The sequence below is a fragment of the Melopsittacus undulatus genome, chromosome 2, assembly GCF_012275295.1.
Source record: "Melopsittacus undulatus isolate bMelUnd1 chromosome 2, bMelUnd1.mat.Z, whole genome shotgun sequence".
NCBI classification, from domain to species: Eukaryota; Metazoa; Chordata; class Aves; order Psittaciformes; family Psittaculidae; genus Melopsittacus; species Melopsittacus undulatus.
In genome coordinates, this window is record NC_047528.1 from 3,789,226 (window position 1) to 3,811,787 (window position 22,562).

Consider the following 22,562-nt stretch of genomic DNA (forward strand, 5'->3'; position numbering starts at 1 on the left):
CATGAGAGAGTTTTTGTGGACCTGCTGTTATCCAGTTCCTCAAGCTCCTCACTTCATGCATCTGATTCTGTTCTGCTCCATAAAGGCTTACAGACTGATAGTCCTTAAACATCTCTTTTGGCATCGTCTTTCTGGACAATATAAGTGACTGCTACTTGTAGCTCTTACAAAAGGAAAGGAAGGAATCATTAGTACATGACTGTTAGCAACAAAATGCAATACCCTTTGAGGACCACCTACAACTTCTAGAAAGCTCATGTTCAAATGAACATTGCTCTCCCTGTTGGCTCCATTCTTGAAGGACTCAGGCTCTTGTTGCTTTGAAAACATCTCCGAGGATCTGAAGCTATTTCACCTACTTGATGTGTGTCCTTTTTCTCTTTATGAAAGCCCAATCTTCCTCTCTGATCTGCCAAGCAATCTGGCCACTGTTGGAAAGAGATGCCACTGCTGCCATTCAAAACATCTTGGGTCTCTACGCCTCATTGACTAACTGTTTCTGCATCCCAAGATGTCTCAGTTGAGTTATAATGGGAAGGTGGTAGGATAAGGGATGCAGGAGGGCTGGTCAGCAAATACGAAATGAAAAGGCAGTGATGTTGGTCTCTGGAGTTGTAAAACTGGCTCCAACTGTACTATTTATTGACATGGTTTACTGGTGGACTTGGCAATGGTGGGGAACAGTTGGACTTGATGATGTTAAAGGTTTTTTCCAATGTGGTTGATTCTATGAGTCTATGATTTAGCTGAGAGCATTTTAGAACAGTTTCATAGGAAACGCAATGCATTATAAAGTTGGGCTGGGCTTTACTGCAAAGCCTTTTACACCCAGAGTAAGTAATGCTTCATATGTTGATGGTTCCTTTACTCCACTACAACCAAAGAAACACTCTCTTGCTTTGCACGAGATCTCAAAGAAACAGAATCAAACACCTATGATTTTAGGTCTGTAAAATGCAAGTCAAGCATTCAACAGTTCAGAAGGTGCAAGGTAATTTTCTCACCTAAGACTGAATTACACTCATTTCATAATTTGTCAGAAGTGATACCATAGCCATTATTTCTATGAGAGATAAAGACTTTATGGTGCAATAACTTTCAGAGATGAATAATGTATTCATGTCACTAAAAAACATCTGCAGAACTTACCAGCTCTTGTATTACTATCGTATTTTACGTCTGGTATTTACTTTGTCAGCTGTGACCACAGATTCAGCTCTGCAGAAGGCACAAAATAAAAGCAACTCCTTCCATTGAATTGGAAGCACCATGAAAGCAAAACTGAGCAGAACAGAAGGAAATCAAGACATTCTTACCAGGTTAATACTAAAATGAGCTCTCTTTTGGATGATCGTAGGCTAAGTTCTTTAACTGTATATAAGCTCTCTGATAGCTCCGTAATGATCCAAAGCCATTAGGAAAGAAATGGTTCAATAAAATACAGAGATTTTATAATTGGGGGTTTAAAACTGCTTTTTATATAGGAGGTTTTAACGAATTTAGCAAGCAAACGTCACACTCAAACGACAGATTCCTCTTGATATATTGAAATGGTTGAAAACCGCACTTAGCAATCAGCATCTAGAAGGGACAGCCCCAAAGCTGGTCTGGCAAGGCAGAACCTTTCTGCATCAGTGCAAAGCCAACAGGATCAGCTCACACCAGTTTCCTCTGTAATTTAATGGCACTGAATCATCACAGAATCCCAGACTGGTTTGGGTTGAAGGGACCTTAAAGCTCATCCAGCTCCAACCCCTGCCCATGGCAGGGACCCCTTCCACTGGAGCAGCTGCTCCAAGCCCCTGTGTCCAACCTGGCCTTGAGCACTGCCAGGGATGGGGCAGCCACAGCTTCTCTGGGCACCCTGTGCCAGCGCCTCAGCACCCTCACAGGGAACAGCTTCTGCCTAAGAGCTCAGCTCAGTCTCCCCTCTCTTGGGCAGGTTCAAGCCATTCCCCTTGGCCTGTCCCTACAGGCCCTTATCCCAAGCCCCTCTCCAGCTTTCCTGCAGCCCCTTTAGGCACTGGAGCTGCTCTCAGGTCTCCCCTTCAGGAGCCTTCTCTTGTCCAGGCTGCCCCAGCCCAGCTCTCTCAGCCTGGCTCCATAGGAGAAGGAAAGGAGCTGGCCAAGGGGTGCTCAAGCTGTCCAGTGTGGTTTGGGGTCAGGAAACCTCTGCAGAGGTGAGGCAGCAAAGAGCTTGGGGCAGAAAGCCCCCTCAAAGTCACCTTCACTTCTCCCTCCTCCAAGAGGACCTTCCTGTAGGCTTCCTTTAGGAACTTCAGCCTCTCCATCTGACATCCAGTAAAAGCCATGGTCCCACATGAACATCATTGTGACAGTGAGCCCCTGTTTAATTTGAAGAAACCTTATGCAGTACTGAAATAATCAAATCTTTCCCTTGAACAGGGCACACAGTTTCTAGTGATGTTATTGTACTGAATGGAGCTACTGACTCAGCTCATAGTTATCACAGCAGACACGTCCATCAGTAAGGTACAACAATGGGCACGTGAGTGCTCTTTTTTCAGAGGAGTGTACCTTGAACACTGAATAAGCATTAATCAAATATCTATGCACCAGTTCCAAAAGGACGCATCAGCATCGACACTGCAGTTCAATTCCTAAACCCAAACGTGCGTGTCAGCACCTGTGTAATGCAGGAGGTACTTACCTCATCAGGAGCTTTGATTTACTGCTTGGCACTTCTTAAGGCTTGAAGTTTGCTTTCTGTACTCTAAAAGAGCTCCTGGGTACACAGGTGTCACCTGAGACCTTTTAATACCAGCTACAGGAAGATGGAGCATTTATATCAGCTGTTTTGCCTGATCCAAATCACATCAGGAAGGTCCTCCTCAAGAATTTGTGCTTGGTACTAAATAGCCAGGGTTTTCTTAATGCTGCTTAAAAGCTGGACCCCAGTTTTTCTAATGACTGTAGACAGAACCTCCTTCTACTGCTACTTGTGAAAGGGGAATCTAATTACATTATGGTTACCCAACTATGTTGTGGTAAAAGAGACAGTAAAAGTAGACAGGAACTTTGGTTTGGTTCTGTGGCTAAATGTTCCATGAAGAGGATGTAAGTAGCTGCATATATTGTATTAGTTTAGTATACGGAAATAACTCCATGCTGAACTTATAATCACTTTAACCTGATGTAATGCCATATTATATAGCTTAAAATAAAAAAAAAAGGCTGAAAAAATAATATATATATGCCCTGTACATTGAAAAATGTAAGTTTTTAAAGTAGGCTTTCTTATGCTAAAAAGGAATAGTGGAAGGTGTCCCTGCCCATGGCAGGGGATTGGAACTGGGTGAGCTTTAAGGTCCCTTCCAACACAAACCAGTATGAGATTCTATGAAAATCACACTTTTCTTGAAGGCCTGAAAGCCATTTGGATCTTCCCCTATTCTCTTAGTTTTTCTTTGGCCACAATAAATGCTCACAATTTTGGGTTTGATGGGCCTTGGGATTGATGCAGTTTGACAGTAAAGCCCATTCATTTATTTATTTATAGTAAAAGAGTGCACTAACAGCATCTAACAGCGCTGTGATTCCCTCCCCAGATGGATTAGTACGGTACGGTGTACAGCCTGGCACACAGTGGGGATGCAGGGACATGGAGCGACATGTTTATACATACCTTGTCACTAAGTAATGACTAAAGAAATGTGCAAATTTAGTTCTGATTTGATCTCTAAACCATTAAAACAAACTATTTATTGTGCTCAGACTATTCTTGCATCTGGTATCAGCTCTGGTTCTCTGATGTGTCTTTATAACTCAGGTGGTTATTTTGAACTGCCCATGTAATTGGGATGGCAGCAAGTAGATATAGAATCACGGAATAGCTAGGGTTGGAAAGGACCTTAAGATCATCCAGTTCCAAGGACCTTAAGATCATCCAGTTGCAATCCCCTGCCATGGGCAGGGACACCTCACACTAAACCATGGCACCCAAGGCTCTGTCCAACCTAGCCTTGAACACTGCCAGGGATGGAGCATTCACAACCTCCCTGGTCAACCCATTCCAGTGCCTCAGCACCCTCACAGTAAAGAACTTCTTCCTTAGATCCAATCTAAACTTCCCCTGTTTCAGTCTGAACCCATCACCCCTTGTCCTATCACTGCAGTCCCTAATGAAGAGTCCCTCTCCAGCATCCTTGTAGCCCCCTTCAGACACTGGAAGCTGCTCTGAGGTCTCCACGCAGCTTCTCTTCTCCAGGCTCAACAGCCCCAATGTTCTCAGCCTGGCTCCATACAGGAGCTGCTCCAGCCCCTGCTCATCCTCGTGGCCTCCTCTGGACTTGTTCCAACAGTTCCATGTCCTTTTTATGCTGAGGACACCAGAACTGCACACAATGCTCCAGGTGAGGTTTCACGAGAGCAGAGTAGAAGGGCAGGATCACCTCCTTCGACCTGCTGGTCATGCTCCTTACACGTATATATCCTTATATATACAACATGTCCCAAAAAGAAGGGGTAGAAAACACGTCTGCTTACATTATTTACCAAAAATGCCATTTCCTCACATGGTTTTCTTTAACCTGTGCCAATAATTAATATAAAAGGCTCTGTGGAGCAGGACATCAGCCTGTTCTTGCAATTTCCTGACACTGTCCCACAAGAGGGCACAAATATATCAGGTGTCCTACTTGAGAGTCAACAACTTGACACCACTGCCTCTTGTGCTGCTCCTTATGGTGATGGACAACTAAGGATGGCTTAAAAATACAAAGCAAACAGCAAGAGTAAGTGGTTTCAAAATCAATACAAGAACGATCAAGTAGCAGAAGAGTACTTGTTATCTGTTCATCAAAATGATGTGAAAAGACATTCTGTGCATCCAGAATTTAATTTAGCTACTTGCTTTATCGTCATAAACACTCATTTCAATATGGGCAATGATTATTTTTTCTTCCCAAACATGAATAATATATAATTGCTGGTATTTTGGAGGAGACAAGGTCTTTACCTTTATCCATCAGGGCAATTTATCATTGTCTTTCTTTTTCTTCTGCAGCAGGGAGAGAGCTTGTCAGCTCAGCTTGTTCTTAAAAAGCTGGAGTGTAATTCAATAATAAATTCACTCAAAGGCTAGCTGTCACGAGGCATTCATTTATTTGTACCCATTAGGTGATCTGCACTGCTGTTCTCTCTAAGGGGAAGCTAAGCTGTGTTTCTGAAGGCCAGAAAATAGATTGCATGGAAATGCAGTCATCTCCTTCACGCTGCTGTTACTTCTGCATTGGACATACAGGAATGCCAACGTGCTGTAGTTCCCTCAGGGGTGATAACCAGCCAGCCAGGGCCTGGGAAAGCCCTGAGGAACAGGCTGTGGTTACTGGTCTGAATGAGAAGTGTGTCTGTGCCACAGGGGCTGTGTCTCTGCAGGACATCAGAGGTGCAGGAGGCAGAGGTTCATGTCACCTCTGTGTTGCCTGTTCACAAAGGACTGCTATCAGCAAGTGGCATGGATTCAGTTCCAATCCTACTCCATGAGAGTGATGGTGCTGGGACAGAAAGGTGTAGGATGTTCCATGCCCAGCAATCTACAGTCCTACATCAAGAAGGAGATTCATGAATCACAGCAGCAGTAACAGAAGGGTTATCCTAAGGCAGGGTGCTGGGATCCTTCATCAGAACAAAAGATTTCCTGCTTTCCCTCTTGTTGGGACAAGCTATTAAGCCAGCAGCTGGAAGGAGACATGGAAATGGCTGTAATCTTTATGGAGACACTGAGGAGTTCCATGGATAAGAGGGATACTATCACCTGTCTGTTGTAAAGGCAACTGGAGGAGATTCAACAATGAGAACACTACTGAACAAAGGGCATATCCACACATGCAAATACAATCAGTCTCATTTGCCCAGACTAACTGGGTCCTGCATGGTCCCAGCCCATGCTCCTCCACAGAACAGTCATTGTGTGACCTCTGCTGAAGCACTGCCATTTGCAGGGTGACAAAGAGACATCTGTTCAGAGGTTCAGCTTCTAGGTGCTGAAATCAGCCAACTGAAATTGCAAAGAGAAACCAAGTCTCCACCCATGGCAGGGGGTTGGAACTGGATGACCTTAAAGTCCTTTCCAACCCAAACCATTCTATGATCCTATAGTCTATGATCTAAGTAAGCAGAAACCACTTGCAGTGGTTGAGTTTATCCAGACCCATAGGAGCTTTAAGAACTAAGAGGAATGTACACCATGCTTTAAGAACCTTAAATGTCATTTTTAGGAACCCAACAGATTGGTGAGCCTGGAGTGTGTGCTGTGGTGCTCAGGGGAAAACACACCTCCTGTCAAGGTCCTTCTGTGCCCTTTGCAACTGCTCTTGGGACGAGGCAAGATATTTAACGTGAGAGATGCAATACAATAACAGCTTGAGGTAACATATCTGTAGACCATATTTAATGATATACACCCTATGTTTGTATTTTAAGAATGGCAACCTCATAAATCATCCCTATCTGTATAGTTCTTTGTGTTACCTTAATGGAACAAGGAGCCCCATTTATTAGTTCCACTGCAGTTAATGAAAAGCAATCATTAAAACCTTTCCCACTGATCTGAATCTTCCCATTCCCTCCCTCTAGTAATCTATATGCCAGATAAACATTTCTGGTAGCAGGTGCTCCTTTTGAATCCTGAATCTTCCTTTTAGCAGGACATCTACAGATGATTGGTAATTCTTTCCTACATAGAGATCTAGCATCAGATTGGATGTAAATCCTGTAGCAGTTTATGTAACTCTATTTTATATTCAAAGCCTGATTTTACAGCAACAAGTCACAACAACTGAAAGCAGAGAATTCACTGTGTTAACATTAGTCCAGAGTCTGAAGTCTTCAGCATCCAGAACCTGCAACCTTCAGAATGCTGATGAGGAACAGTTTGTGACATAATGAGAGTTTGGCCTTAGTCTGAACCACTGTTGTCAGCTTTCTCGGACCTTCAAGGGCTTGGCAGCAAGACAAATCAGGGAAACTATCACATCAAGCCAGCTCCCTGACACTGGTGTGCCTCTAAATGGTTCATGTCTGAGGTCAGCCTGTGGACCACCAGGGACAATGACGTACAGGAGGTGGTACCCAAGGGATGCTGCAGATGTTCCTTCATGGAAAAGCACTAGGTCAGGCCCAGAAGAGCCTGAGAGACCTGCTGAGATGCAAGTGCTGGAATAAATACCCACACAAACATAAGGCTTGTACATTTCCAGTATCAACTTACTCAGTCCTGTGTGTGGGAAAGCTGAAAGTAAGCAGTTAATGACTAGATGGAATTCAATGGAGCCCAAATCTAAGAACCACCTCCTGGCTCAGGGTCACTGCTTCTGAAAGGCAACAATCAGGGCAGACACTGAATGATCCAAGAATCTGACACCGCAGGGTATGTATTATGTCATCCTGCTACATGATTTTAAAGGGATGACCTCCCCTGACAGCCAGGCATGTACTTAAATGACTGAGATGCAGTCACAGAAGTGACCCGTGTAAGATTCCTTTGCCACTTCCTGTTCTTGATGATGATTGCAGTGATAAAGAATGTCTTACTATTAAAACCAATCTATATTGGAGTTGGTTGTTTATAATGGAAATCACTCTAATAGCCCTCCCTAGTCTGTAAGATTATCTTCAGTTCCTTTGAGGTCTCTACTCATCACACACTACATTGTAAATACCATTCTGGTTTCCCTATATTTTGGCTCTGTCAATGGAAGAGGGTCTGCCACTGTTGTTTATGAGATCCTTCTGGAAAATATCAGTCACTTGAACCACAAAAGTCATGTTAAATGGGTGGCTTTTGTGTCTTGAAATAAAGGAAAGCAGGAAAGATGCAACTGCCCATATGCATTGGGAGACACATCTTAACTGCTGCCAGGACACTGCAGATGAGGAGACAGCAGAATTCCACAGGATTCTTCAGCTATCTACTTCCCTTAGACACCTTTTGGTGTTTTGGATCTTGCTGCCATTCCATGTCCTTACAATGGCCAAGTGGTTTACGCCTTACCTCTTACTGACTCAAACCCCAAATTCACTCACCCTCCTTCAAAAGGATTGTCTCCTGGGATGACATGAGTGCTGTCCTTGCCGATCAGGAACTTGATTCGATCATAGAATGAATGCAAGCTCTGCTGGGACACGGGGGCTTGTGTCTCCTGGATGATATCCAGAGGGTCCGGGGAGCCCAGGCACAGTGCATTGACGTGGCACAGCGGCTGCAAGCAGCAGTCTGGGTCCATGCAATCCACCAGGCCATCTGCAGAAAGGGAAGGAAGATTTTAGAGGAATGGTAAATAACATGGGGCATTGTAGACTTCAGGCTCCAAGATCTCTTTACAATGCACACAATAGATAAATGTTAATTTACATCTTCACAGAGTAGAGCATGTTCCCTTAAAGACACAATAAAATCACAGGCACATTGCACCATACCATAGAATCACAGACTGGTTTGTGTTGGAAGGGACCTTAAAGCTCATCCAGTTCCAATCCCTGCCATGGACAGGACCCCTTCCCCTGGAGCAGCTGCTCCAAGTCCCTGTGTCCAACCTGGCCTTGAACACTGCCAGGGATGGGGAAGCCACAGCTTCTCTGGGCACCCTGTGCCAGTGCCTCAGCATGGTTGCAGTTGGAATAAACAGCGATTAAGGCCATGGTATCTACCATTGCTGCAGAGAGATCTATACATGCAAACCCACTAAAGATTCTGGCTGGATAGATGAGAAAGTAAGGGAGATTTCCCTGGGAAGCTTTGATCTCTGTTGGCTTCTGTCATGTTTATTCCATGCAGACACAGAGAAACAGATTACTTCATACTCTAAGGATATAAATCTTGTACTTTTAGCAGCACTAAATTAATAATAACAACAATAATAGCATTAGACACATGTGAGGAAAGCTCACCAAGTGTACTCCAGTAAAACAAGGAGTTTCATATCTGTCAAGTATCAGATGCATGGACAGTCGTACTTCCCCTTCCACCACCATAGCAGCATTCCCCAGTTCATTTTGAGATGCCACCGTTCATTGCAAACAGCTTAGTTAAAAGCAATGACAGGAAAGGGATTCCAAAGAAAGCTCAGAAGAAGCTTGATGAAGCATGGCATTTAGAAATAGAGGTTGTTAGCATATAGTAGAGATGGACCTTTAAATCAGATAAGGGAACTGGATGGTTTTGTTCGGGGGTAATGGGATATGAAGCCCTTCACTTCCAACTCATCAGTTCAAGCAAGACAGTTTGACAGTGAATGAAAATTGTTACCATGTGGTGGCTGTTTGCGTAGGCATGTTCACCTATGTGAAATGAGTGTTGCATCTCAGTGTAGTTGTTGGGAGCTCTATATATCAGAGAAACCACCTTTACAGCTAGCATCCTACTAACCATGTCAGCAGAGAGGCAAGAAATGAATGGGCTGAGATAGCAACACCATCCTGAGGGGTAGGTCTGTCCTGAAGTGGGATGAGATTTAGAGTTGACAGGATGATGTATTTTGTATTTCAAAGACATAGTAGTTTAAAGCAAGACAATTTGGCATCATCACAGATTGTGAGCTTCAGTTTCATCCCAGTTACACCAGTATGACTTAGAGGTGCTTTCGCTAATGTTCTTGACGCTACTTTGAATTTACTCTAATATAAACAAAGATGGGAATCTGACCTGGAACTTGTGATGGCTTACGTCCTATGGACTTAGATTCTCTTGAGTTATACCTGCTCCATTCATGGAAGACTTTAGTGCTATAAAACAGCACTGGAACATCAGTTCATATAGTTACCAATATACCAAAAACTGAACTAAAAGCCTGTTCAGTGATCCCAGAGCTTCCAGTCTATGTGGAGGTCAAAATGCAATGAATATCTGCTCCATGGACTGGAGTATTGTGTGCAGTTCTGGTGTCCTCAATATAAAAAGGACATGGAACTGTTGGAACAAGTCCAGAGGAGGCCACGAGGATGAGCAGGGGCTGGAGCAGCTCCTGTATGGAGCCAGGCTGAGAAAGTTGGGGCTCTTCAGCCTGGAGAAGAGAAGCTGCATGGAGACCTCAGAGCAGCTTCCAGTGTCTGAAGGGGGCTACAAGGATGCTGGGGAGGGGCTCTTCATCAGGGACTGCAGTGATAGGACAAGGGGTGATGGGTTCAGACTGAAACAGGGGAAGTTTAGATTGGATATAAGGAAGAAGTTCTTTACTGTAAGGGTGCTGAGGCACTGGAATGGGTTGCCCAGGGAAGTTGTGAATGCTCCATCCCTGGCATTGTTTAGGGCCAGGTTGGACAGGGCCTTGGGTGCCATGGTTTAGTGTGAGGTGTCCCTGCCCATGGCAGGGGGGTTGGAACTAGATGATCTTGAGGTCCTTTCCAATCCTAACTATTCTATGATTCTATGTACACTCACACACAATGAGTAATTTTCACAAGTGCTCTACACCTGCTATTAATGACAATGGGAGCAGTGTTAGACCAGCAAAAGTGCTTTTGAAATCCCATCCATTATCCTCACCTCTGTTCTGATACCTTGACATCTTTATAACTCCTTGCAAAATTGCCCCAAATTTTCATCTTGGGCACAAAACCTGCTCATCTGCTTTTTCTCTTGATGACTGGGGATAATGAAATGGCTTTATTTGCCCATTCAAAATATGACTTGCTGCAGATGATTAGCCCAGTAGCATCCTGTACTGTCAAATCTCAGATGGAGTTTGAGGGACCGTTCACAGAATGAAACACAACCCCAGGATAGATGTAGTATACCTATCCATGGAAAAAGAAATGGAAAAGAAACATCAAACCATCCTTGTTGTATTGACTCCAGCTTCAAGCAAGATAAAATGTTGTCATTTTCTCCACACATTAATAATGTTTTCTAAGGCTACAGACTCTCAACTGAAGGGATGACAAACCAGCTGTACCATAGCTCTTCATTACCCTGTCTTTTATATTGGAAATGTCTTTGGGGACCAGAAGCTGCAAGACAGCAAGAAAATGTTGTCTTTGCAGGAAACAGTAGGTAAATGGTTGAAGAACAGATGCACAGCACAAGGTTTTTTTATAGGTGGGAATGCTGAGGACTCATCTGAAGATAAGCCTTTTGACTGATGTGTTTCAGGCCTGGATGGAATAAGTTGATAGAACCATAAAATGGTTTAGGTTGGAAAGGACCTTAAGATCATTCAGTTCCAACCTCCCTCACACTAAACCATGTCACCCAAGGCTCTGTCCAACCTGGCCTTGAACACTGCCAGGGATGGAGCATTCACCACTTTCTGGGCACCCTGTGCCAGTGCCTCAGCACCCTCACAGGAAAGAGCTTCTTCATTATATCCAACCTGAACTTCCCCTGTTTCAGTTTGAACCCATCACCCCTTGTCCTATCACTACAGTTCCTGATAGAGAGTCCCTCTGCAGCATCCTTGTAACCCCCTTCAGATACTCTTGAGGGTAATTACACTGAAGAGGTTTGTCATGAACACAGAATCATAGAATAGTTTGGGTTGGAAAGGACCTTAAGATCATCCAGTTCCTACTCCCTGCCATGGGCAGGGACATCTTAAAGTCATTGAGATCCTCAAGAGCTCAAATGGGGTTTAGCAATTCAACTCCCTCTAACATCAATAGCAGTTTCAGGGCAAAGCATTTCTTCAGCTTAGACTATGTAAAGGCCATTTTTGTCTAAGCCATGTAGAACAGGAAGAGTTAAGCTACAAACCAGATCATAAATAGTGATGTCTCCATCTGAATAGTGTTTTCTTCTCATATGGTCCACAGGTGAACCAAGTGGTGCCCTAGAGTGAATTGTAAGGAGATAGCCACAGCTATGACTTCTCATGCCCTGAGATCTCTCACTGGATCCATCAGAAGAGTGAGGATAAAGTGATGTTAGTAAGAAGCTCCCTGCCCATGAAGAGCAAGTGTTCAGGGAGCTGGATGGATTAATAGAAAACATCATCAGAGCAAAATAAAACTCCTGTTTTAATGGTCCAAACAGACAAAAACAAACGTGGGAAGGAGAATATAGCAAGGTACGATCTCACCGAACAACGTGAAGCCATAATGCAGAACACCTTTGAAATGTATAAAGCATAAAGGTGAATTTTCCTTAGGAACCACTGCCTATTTTTCAGAGAGAGGTAACTGAAGGAGGTGAATGTGGATGAATGGCTTCTGCACCCCGAGTTCTGCAGCAGCAAAGCCACAGAGATCCATGATTCACATCTGGATTCCTAACTCCAGTAGCTCCAAGAGTACAGATACACAGCACTGTAAGTTCTTAGTTACAGACACATTGATACAGCTCTGGGTTTTCAAAAGGGCAGTTCCCTTATGCTACTTACAGCCATAACATGTCCATGGTCCTTCATAGCAGAGAACAAATGTGTTGCTGAAATATCTCCATGCAAGGTTTAAAGTCTTGCTTAGAGGGATTACAGTGATTCATATGCTTTAAGGTCAAAGCGGCTCCTACGATCAGCTTGTCTGACCTCTTATATACACAGGCTGTTCATTTCTTTTCCCCCAAGAACTGAATTAAAGCCTGTCTTTTAGAAAGATGTCTCATATATCAAAGACAGCTGATTACAGTGAGTCCACCACTTCCTCTGGAAAGCTATTCAAATGCTTAATTACTGCTAGGAAACTGCATCTGATTTCAAGGTTGAATTTCTCTAACTCCAATAGCCAACCACTGGAACTTGGTTTGCCTTTATCTGCAAGGTTACTGATGTTTTCTTCTGCCCTGCGTGCTCAGATGCCTTTCCATGTGCAAGTCCCTCTACACAGAACAACAATCCATTCCAAACCTTTTCTCTGAACAGCTGAGGAAGATTAAGCTTCCCATCATAGGGTCTATTTTCCAGTGGCTGGATATTGTGTGTACCCTCCTTTGATCCCTTTCCAGTAATTTCACATCAATTGGGATGTGTGGGCACTGACACTAGACACAGAACTGTGGCAGCAGCAATACTGGGTACAGAAGAGAGATCACATCCCAGCTTTGGGTGTTTTATAGTTCTAAGGTTCACCACAGCCTTTCACTGCACTGAAAACTCACGTTGAGACAATGATCTCCAGTGACCTTCAAATCCTGTTCTGAGTCATTGCTTCTCAAGAGTCTCACAACCCATAATCAGAACGTGCTTTCCTGGCTCTCAGGGGTATTATCTTGCATTTTGCTGCATTAAGACACATTTGGTTTGATTGTCACCTTGTCTTGATGTGAGTCAGGTCACTGTGTCCCACTGATCCAGGTACACTGTTCACCACCGTATCAAGCTCTAGGTGACCTGAAGCTTTTGCCAAGAGACATTTAAACTACATTTGAGGACAATGCTGAAAATGCTGAATAGGGTTGGATACAATAACCAGTTCCAAGGGATCCCTTCAGAAATAATCATGGGTGCCTTTAAGTTAACCAATTAATTTGAAGATCTCTCACTGAGCCAGATTTTAAACCATCTCTTGTGTTCCTTATTATTTCCATGGAATAAGAGTTTTCACATCTTTAGGATGCTTTATGCAACCTCTATAGACACACGTGTCCTTTTGCAAGTCCTGCCGAAAATAAAGCTCTTTTCTCACACTTCCTTTGTATAAAGCCATGAAATAAATACCTTCTGCAATCTCAGAGCTACCATGGGGTGAATCATATCAGTGCCTTGTGAAAAGGGAGCCATTGGCAAGACACTGCCACATCTGGTAAGTAATGGGATCAATGGTTTGCATCTTTCGCTAAGGCTCACATAATCATAGAGTAAGGAGTGCTGGATGGGTGCTCTGGAGGTCATCTGGTGAGCCCTGACTCATTCCCTTCAGACAGGGACAGACATGAAGGAGAATGAGCTGGGCTCAGCAGAAAACATTCCTTTTCTGCCACTGAGGATAAAGCAGCTCCAATCTATTCAGATAACATTATTTTTTAGGGGACTAAGTCCACTCTGATCAGATCATCTGTGCTCTTGTGTATCACAAAACAGTGAGGTTTACTTTGGGATTATTGCATCTAGCTTGTATCTTGTGGATGGAATCACAGAATCGCAGACTGGTTTGGGTTGGAAGGGACCTTAAAGCTCATCCAGCTCCAACCCCTGTCATGCGCACGGACACCTTCCACTGGAGCAGCTGCTCCAAGCCTCTGTGTCCAACCTGGCCTTGAGCACTGCCAGGGATGGGGCAGTCACAGCTTCTCTGGGCACCCTGTGCCAGCACCTCCACATCCTCACAGGGAAGAACAGTTGCAAAGAGCTCTGAAAAGGCAAGAAAACCCAATGACATAACCATAATTCTCATTAAAGATCTGTATCTCCCAGTGTATTTTCATCCTGTTCTCTATGCAAGAATTGCTTCATGGAAGGGACTAAGAAATAGTTATCTGTGCCTTCTTGGAGCAGGACCTTGACCTTGGCTTTAAGATGACAGAAGAAAGATTTAGATTAGACATTAGGCAGAAGCTGTTCCCTGTGAGGGTGCTGAGGCGCTGGCACAGGGTGCCCAGAGAAGCTGTGGCTGCCCCATCCCTGGCAGTGTTCAAGGCCAGGTTGGACACAGGGGCTTGGAGCAGCTGCTCCAGTGGAAGGGGTCCTTAGCAGGATCAGAGCCCCAAAACTGAGCCTGTTGCAGGTGTGTTATGGCAGAACAAGATTGGTTTGGAAATCACCACAGCTGCCTGGGGGTTGGTTAAATGGGATGTGCTCCTTCCCACCAGGGTACACAGGATGAGGCTGGCACCGAGTAACTAAAGGGGTTTGCGACTGTCTTCTTTGCCCATCAGCCTTCACAGCCAGAATCTCCAGTTTCTATGGAGCTCAGCCTCTTTTGCTAGGAATGGGTTAAGATTCCAGTGCACACAACCAGCCACTATCTAACTGATAGGAAAATCTCCTATTGCGGATCTCTTGGCTTACCTCTAAACTATGATGAGATGCATGATGCATTCCCTCCTCAGAATCAAAACTAACTGTTGTGTTCACAGCCACTACTGTCCTGCAAAAGAATTACTCTTCAACATAACAGGGCTGCTGTCCCTGCATTCCCTGGGTTGCTGCTGCACTTGCTGGCTACAAAGTGCTCCTAAATCCCACAGCAACCTCATTCCTCTTTCAAGCCCCATGCACTTCAGCTTCCGAGTCCCTCAGCCACCACCATGCAGCAGGAACAAGGTGTCAAGGCTGAGAGTTCTGTATGGCAGCAAAGGGCTGGTTTTGAGAGACTGCTTCTGGAGTAAACAAGAGCAGCCAAGAGCTGATAAAATTTCAGATGAGCTGTGACTTTTCCTGGCCCCACAATTGTGTTGCCTGATTTAATGGACAGCATCTTAGATTGAATAATTGAGCATTGCTACAGAATTATGGATGCTACAACAGAAATCCCTCGTGCTAACAGCAACGACAGAATGCAAACAGCCTTCAGCCAGAGGTGTTATTATGTGTTTAAGCAGACTCTGGCAGGTGCTGCGTGTCAAGTGTCAGGCTGGGACAAACAAGCCACAGGCAGGAATGGAGCTGTTGGTACACAGAGAGCATCCTGCGGACATCAGGAGCGCCGGACACATAGGCAGGCAGGAGGAGGTCAGCATAAGGAGCCTTATTAAGGAAAATCTGGGATGACAAACTCAAGGATAGCTCCTGCTAAAGATCAGGAGGCTTTTTGCTGCTGATTGCAATGAGAAGAGCCTCAGTGAGGAACTGTACAAGGCAAAGTGAAGCTATAAAGAAAATCATAGAATCACAGAATAGTTAGGGCTGGAAAAGATCTTAACATCATCCAGTTCCAACCCCCTACCATGGTCAGGGACACCTCACACTAAACCATGGCACCCAAGGCTCTGTCCAACCTGGTCTTGAACTCTGCCGGGGATGGGGCATTTACCATAATAATAAATAACAATAAAACCTCATTGTCTTCCACTGCCAGTGAAAGCCTAAAATGCAGCAATTATACAATTAATTGTGTCTCTCACCTCATCCAGTTCTTATCTTTCATTTTTTGTGTCATTCACCAGACAACATTATCACTTTTGCAGGGGGCACTGTCTTGTTCTGTGATGCTTTTGGATGTATTACTGGGAGAGTTTGGATGGGGAGGGTTTAAAATCATAGAATCATAGGATCACAGAATAGTTTGGGTTGGAAAGGACCTTAAGATCATCTAGTTCCAACCCCCTGCCATGGGCAGGGACACCTCACACTAAACCATGGCACCCAAGGCTCTGCACAACCTGGCCTTGAACACTGCCAGGGATGGAGCATTCACAGCTTCCCTGGGCAACCCATTCCGGTGCCTCAGCACCCTCACAGTAAAGAACTTCTGCCTTATATCTAACCTGAACTTTCCCTGTTTCAGTTTGAACCCATCACCCCTTGTCCTATCAATACAGTCCCTGATGAAGAGTCTCTCTCCAGCATCCTTGTAGGCCCCCTTCAGATACTGGAAGCTGCTCTGAGGTCTGATGAAGATGCACAAAGATAAAAGCTAACAAAGTGTTAGTCTTACCACAGAGAAAAACAAGTTTTACCCTTCCAGCTCTAGTCTAGACTCTGGTGAAACACAGACTAAAGGAATGGCTCAGTGCTTCTGTACAAAAAGCAAGTTATTGTTCATGGGAATGCTTGTGCTGATGAAGCTTTACAGGAGTAATGATGCTGTGCCCCAAGCTGAGGATTGACACTCAATTCAATTAGGTTTGGGGAATATATAGGCTTTACTCCACTGATTCACAGAGAACAATTTTACCTATTCAACAAAAGAGTTGTAGCTTTCGGCCCCACTGTAAGGAATCAAAGGGAAACCAGAGTAAGGAACAAGAGCAACATGACTGTCAGCCCCCTGTGATCATGGGGCTGATTAACGTTCTCTTTGCTCTTTCTTATCCCACCTGCTCTGTTTTGATTTTGCCTGAATAAGGTTCTCCCTGGTTGTATCCTGCTTAAATGAGAGTGCTGGCTGCCTGGGAAAGGAATTGCCCTCATGTCTTTCCCTAAGTGCTAGGTACATGTTTGCAAGTTCCAAATAATGTAGTCAGATGTAACAGTAATCATGTATTTGAATTACAGGATTCCTTGGGCTTTAGTGCAGCAGCAGAGCTCTGCAGTGCCAGGCACTAGAGAAATGTTCTGCAAAAGGTTTATACTAATCCAGAGCTACATTCTTGTTCAAAAAAGCATCTGAAGTGAAGAAGAAGGGAAGTGGAAGGAGGAAATGACAGAAAACACATGATAATCATCACTAGCTGGGCATAAAGCAGAGCTATAATAACGTGTTTAGAGTCTACAAGTCCACAGCATCCTCCAGCTCATCACTGCTCTGGAGAATACAGTTGATGCAGCTGGCTTCATGGGTTTCTTCCTTTCTCCAGGCAGGCTCTTAAAGGGAATTACACATTGCACAGCCAGCAAAGCAGAGCAGAAAGCAGGAAACTAGTGTTTCAAGTGAAAGTAATGAAGCTGAGCAAAGAATGTGAAGGCCCTACCCAGCAGAGGAGAGGGCAGCAAGTATAGGCTGCTTCACCTGGTCAATGGGCGTGCAATGCTATACCTGAATCTGAGCCAAAACACCTCTCAAAAGTGATTCTTCTGAGAGAAAGGGACTCAGAGCTTAGGAATGTTTAGTGAGAGCAATGGGTTCACACCCTCAGCAGCTGAGATATCCTTGTCTCATCTCCCTTTCCTGGCAAGTGCTGCAAGTGCTAAGCTACTGCTGAAAAGATCACCCTACCCTACCATGGTTTCTATCGACTGAATCCAAGGGAATTCAAGCCATCATCTGAGCACTGCTTGGAAAGCAGGCTCAGATAGCTCAGATATAGGCCTGTTTCTCATGTTCTGGTCCAGAGGAATCTGGTCATGCAGTCTATGCACCTTGAGTGCATTCAGGTGAAACATTAGGTTTCTAAGGGGACTTTCTGCCCAGAGAGGCAAGAGTTTGCTTCAGGTGCTAAAGTAGGTCTGGTAGAGCTTTCCTGAGGTCCTCCTTTGAGCACTGGGGCCCAAACTCTGTTTAAGCATCTTTTCAAGTGCAGAAATGCTTTGTGAAATGCATGTCCAAGCCCCTGTTTTCTGAAGGTGGTTCATGCCACCTTTTATTACATCTCATACACTAGCACTGCCTCCTTCCCATGAGTAACTACCCTCATTTCAGCAGACAGTTGTAAGTTTGTTACAACACCAAGGAGACTTTCATGGTTTCCTCCTTCATCTATTAACCAAAGGCATTTCATTAAGGACTAGTCAGAAGTACCAGGAACAGTCCCAAGCTGTCAAGACAACCCATAGCCACTGCTTAGACCCTCAGATCACAATCCATCATCCTATCTAATGGCACAACCAACTACACCTGCTTCTGGATGCTATAACCCATAGCTTCACACTACCCTCCTGACAGTGGTAACAGTTGGTGATCCCCAAATGTTACTATCCAACAGAGAACCAGCAAAGAGCTGAAACCTGAAAATGTGAACCAGTCATTTTGTTCTCTTCCTTGAGGAAAGGCTGAGGAGCAGTCATCATAAAACAGAGGAAGAGAAGCTGGGTGATTTATAACAAATTAAACCAGCTATCCCATCTTCCCAGGTACAGCAGACTTCACAGTGCTTTCTGGTTCCCCCAAGATGACCCTGCTGTTTGCCTGGCTCTGGCTGTGATGGTAAATGCTAATTTATGACGCCTGTTTTCCCAGGTGCATCCAGATCTCAACACTTCCCTTTATACCTGTAGCTAGCACATTAATGCATCATTCTTTATGGTTTCGAGGAAGCAGGCAGCTCCCACACCGTGCCCAGGAGACAATGCTCTCAGACTATAAAAGCCTTGCAGTGTGAACAATGAAAAGGAAGATACAAAAAGCAGCCCACCACCTTCCCTGCAGCTCCAGCATTTGCAAAGCCAAAGGTTTGCGTGCTGGGGTTCTCCTGGATCCTTTGCAAGTCCCTTTAGAATGCTGACGTTACCTTCAGGTGTAACCCTAAGAACTGGCAAAGAGCAGTGCAGACTCCTGCCAGCTCTCTAACACGTTATTTGGCGTGTGATGGACAGATGGTGGACACATGGGTGTTAAGAAGGCCAGTGAGCAGTGCCAGCAGTTCTCTTGCCAAAGGATTTGAAATGGTGCTGACCCAAAGCATTGTGCAAGGCTCCACCTTACTACAACTACTTCCTGATCCTTGAATGGGGCAAGTAAGATGTGATGCACTCATGAGTCCTCTAGCCCCACATCCAGCTCTGGGGCAGCAGCACAAGAGGGACCTGGAGCTGTTGGAGTGAGTGCAGAGGAGGCCATGGAGCTGCTGTGAGGGCTGGAGCAGCTCTGCTCTGGAGCCAGGCTGAGAGAGCTGGGCTGGGGCAGCCTGGACAAGAGAAGGCTCCAGAAGGGGAGACCTGAGAGCAGCTCCAGTGCCTAAAGGGGCTGCAGGAAAGCTGGAGAGGGGCTTGGGACAAGGGCCTGGAGGGCCAGGCCAAGGGGAATGGCATGAACCTGCCCAAGAGAGGGGAGACTGAGCTGAGCTCTGAGGCAGAAGCTGTTCCCTGGGAGGGTGCTGAGGCGCTGGCACAGGGTGCCCAGAGAAGCTGTGGCTGCCCCATCCCTGGCAGTGTTCAAGGCCAGGTTGGACACAGGGGCTTGGAGCAGCTGCTCCAGTGGAAGGGGTCCCTGCCCGTGGCAGGGGTTGGAGCTGGATGAGCTTTAAGGTCCCTTCCAACCCATGATTACTCTGTGGAGTTGTGCCAATGGGCTATGGTGCTGTTAAAGAAACTGTATTGAATCCATTCCTGAATTACATCATCCTTGTAGTGAGAGCTGGGTTTTAGTGGCAGCAAGAACTAACACTCACAGCTGCAAGGAAAGGCCAAAAGCCCTTGTGCAGTGCCATGGTGCCTCTGACATACTCATTGCTCCAGGGTTGGAAGACTAGGGCAGCATTCAGTTGTTCTGGCCCAGGAGGATGGACAGGAGGAAAGCATAAGCACTGCTCCTCTTGCTAGCTCTTGGGTAGCATCTGGTGGAGCACAGTGTAAACCTGCAAAGGCAAAATGGGCCCACGTGTACATTGGAACCTGGTGCTCATGCTAGGCTAAAAAGCATTGCATGTAGCTGTGATGAATGAGATGGAAACTGAGGGGCAGAAGCTTCACTAGTACAATTCCTGCAGAAGAAGAGAACAGGATGGCTTATTTTCTTCACTCCCAAAGATTCTTGACCAGGTGACAGAGAAATGAAGCTCCTGTACTTCTATGTAATATACATTAGGATAGGCCAGCATTAGTTGACTGGGAAGGTTATCTATTTATTATCTATCTATCTATCTATCTATCTATCTATCTACCTATCCATCTACCTGTCTATCTATCTATTGAAATTACCCTGTATTAATCACTAATACCAGCCTTTGGATGTGTTTAAAGTGGGAAGAGGCAGCAGAGAACAGCAGATAACTGAACATCAACCTCCAATGAATATGAAGTGTTAGACAGTATCAGGAACATTCATATTCCAGACACATTTTTCACCTGAGGAAGACTCTTGCCTTTCACAAGTGTAGATTCACTATGGGCAGTACTCAGGAATTATTTAGCAACTGGAATTGTTCAAAGCAGGAAATGAAGGATGCGGTCGGGTCCATCTCCCAAAGAACCAGCTTTACCCTACCTGGAAGAATTGGCTACTCTGGAAAAGCCCAAAACAATAACAGAGGCCCTCAAGTGAAGTTCCTGTGTTGATCAGACAGAATCTTTAGACCAAAAGAGCAATTTACTTTATATCTGTAATTCTCCCATGATTTCAGGACATTCGAGTCTATCCAGAAAGTGAAATGGGGAGTTTGCCAACTCTCTGGCTCTCAATATGGAGGGAATCAGACAGTTAGATGATTTCCCATGAGTAAAGCTGGTTAACACAGCTTTGCTGTAAAGAATTTCCTTTCCTCTTCTCCCCTGTTATTCCCATACACCCTGTTCCTAAATGAAACGGAACCCATATATAGGCTATGGAATATCAGCTTCTTCTCAAGGCTTTGTCAAATGCCCTAAACTCCACTTCTAGGACTTGTCACAGAGGATAATTTCCTCAGTCTTTTAAACTGTCAAACTTATTCTTCAAGCACATGTCAGAGCACTCAGTGTGGGCTGAGAGCTCTGCTTTCAGGTAGTGAGTGTTTGCAGCCATGAATTAGAGAGGTTATTTTCTGCCGAAGAGAGGCAAGAACCACTTTTCTCAGCTTGTTTTAAGGAAACACCTCCCATTTCTGGTAATACAGGTGGCCTTTTAGGTCAAACGTGCAAAATCCTCTCCTTTCACCCAGATTGTTAAAGCTCTCTCACTGCAGTGTTTTTCCTTGTCTGATACTGGATAATCACCTCCACTCACTTACCTGCTACAGCTCCTTTCAAGTTGATGGGCTTTGTGTTTAGAAGTGTAAATAAAGTGGCCCTGGGTGTGAAACCTAAGTGCTGGCTTTGACAAATGACACTGGTGTGTGGAGAGGGAACTGCTTTCCAAGACATCTCCTTTCTAAGCCGAACAGAGATTACGTTTCACTGCATCTCTGCCCCAGTGACTTGTGTTCCACTTGTTATTGTTTGTCTGAGAAAGCTCCAGATTGAAGAGGCAAACACACCCTGTAATTTGGGACCTGTGTCCCTCAGGGTATGATTAGGCTGGGTTCTGGCTTCAGCTCCCATTATCCTAAGGAATTTCCGGCTACAGGGATCTTGATTAGCAGACACTCGATACCACAGGGCAGGAGCCAGCTTCCCATGAGCTCAGGCAGGGTGAAGCTCCCCCCATAGTGATGTCTCAGCTTCAAGAGATGCTGCTCTGAGCAGAAAGTGACTCGAAGGGCAGCAGTCATCCACCAAAATTAGGGGCCTACGAGGTAATACCTGAAATAGCTCAGAGAGATGATGCCCTAAATCTGTTCCTCTCTGCTGATGGTGACTGGCTCAGATGTTTTACTTCTAAAGCTTCATGAGAGTACTACCATCTCCATTGCCTGCATTCACGTGCATATGAAGACAAATTTGGCAATAGCCCTGTAATCCTTTACAGTGAGCCAAAACCCCCCACCTTTCTCCAGCCCTGAGCATGCATCACTCCAGAAACTGTGACAGGATCCCAAAAGAGAGAGAAATTATAGTGCTCATACACATGCTACATGCCCTTTTAAGAGGCTCTTCAGGCCTCCATCTCTTCAGTGAGCTTCTAAGCACAGCAGTTTCTCAGGGTATAATGTTTGTGGTGACAAAGTGGCTGCATTAAATATAGGCTTAGTTCTAAACACAGGTGACCAGTGTTGTTTGAGTTCCCTTTGGATAGCTGAGAAAACCGAAGGCTGCTGTCACACATGAAACATAGATAATGCTCTACTAGAGATCCAAGTTAACATGAAGGGGAAATAAAGAGCTAGCTCGTATACTCTAGGTTCCTCAGATGGTGCTGGACAAAAGGCAACAGGCATTAAGTTGGAACATGGAAAACTAGTATTAGATATTAGGAGGAAAATTATTACTATCAGGATGGCCATATACTAGAATAGGTTGTGCAGAGAGGTGGTATATCCATCTTTGGAGGAGTTCAGG

General features: G+C 44.9%; 1 protein-coding gene across 1 annotated transcript in view; it reads right to left on the reverse strand.

Annotated features, from left to right (window-relative positions):
• The window catches only part of TENM4 (teneurin transmembrane protein 4), a 404,484-nt gene that overhangs the window by 88,657 nt on the left and 293,265 nt on the right, over nucleotides 1-22,562 (reverse strand). Inside the window, exon 16 of the mRNA XM_034073053.1 lies at nucleotides 8,047-8,263. Within this exon, the coding sequence (XP_033928944.1) occupies nucleotides 8,047-8,263 (217 nt within the window). The remainder of the gene's footprint in view (nucleotides 1-8,046; nucleotides 8,264-22,562) is intronic.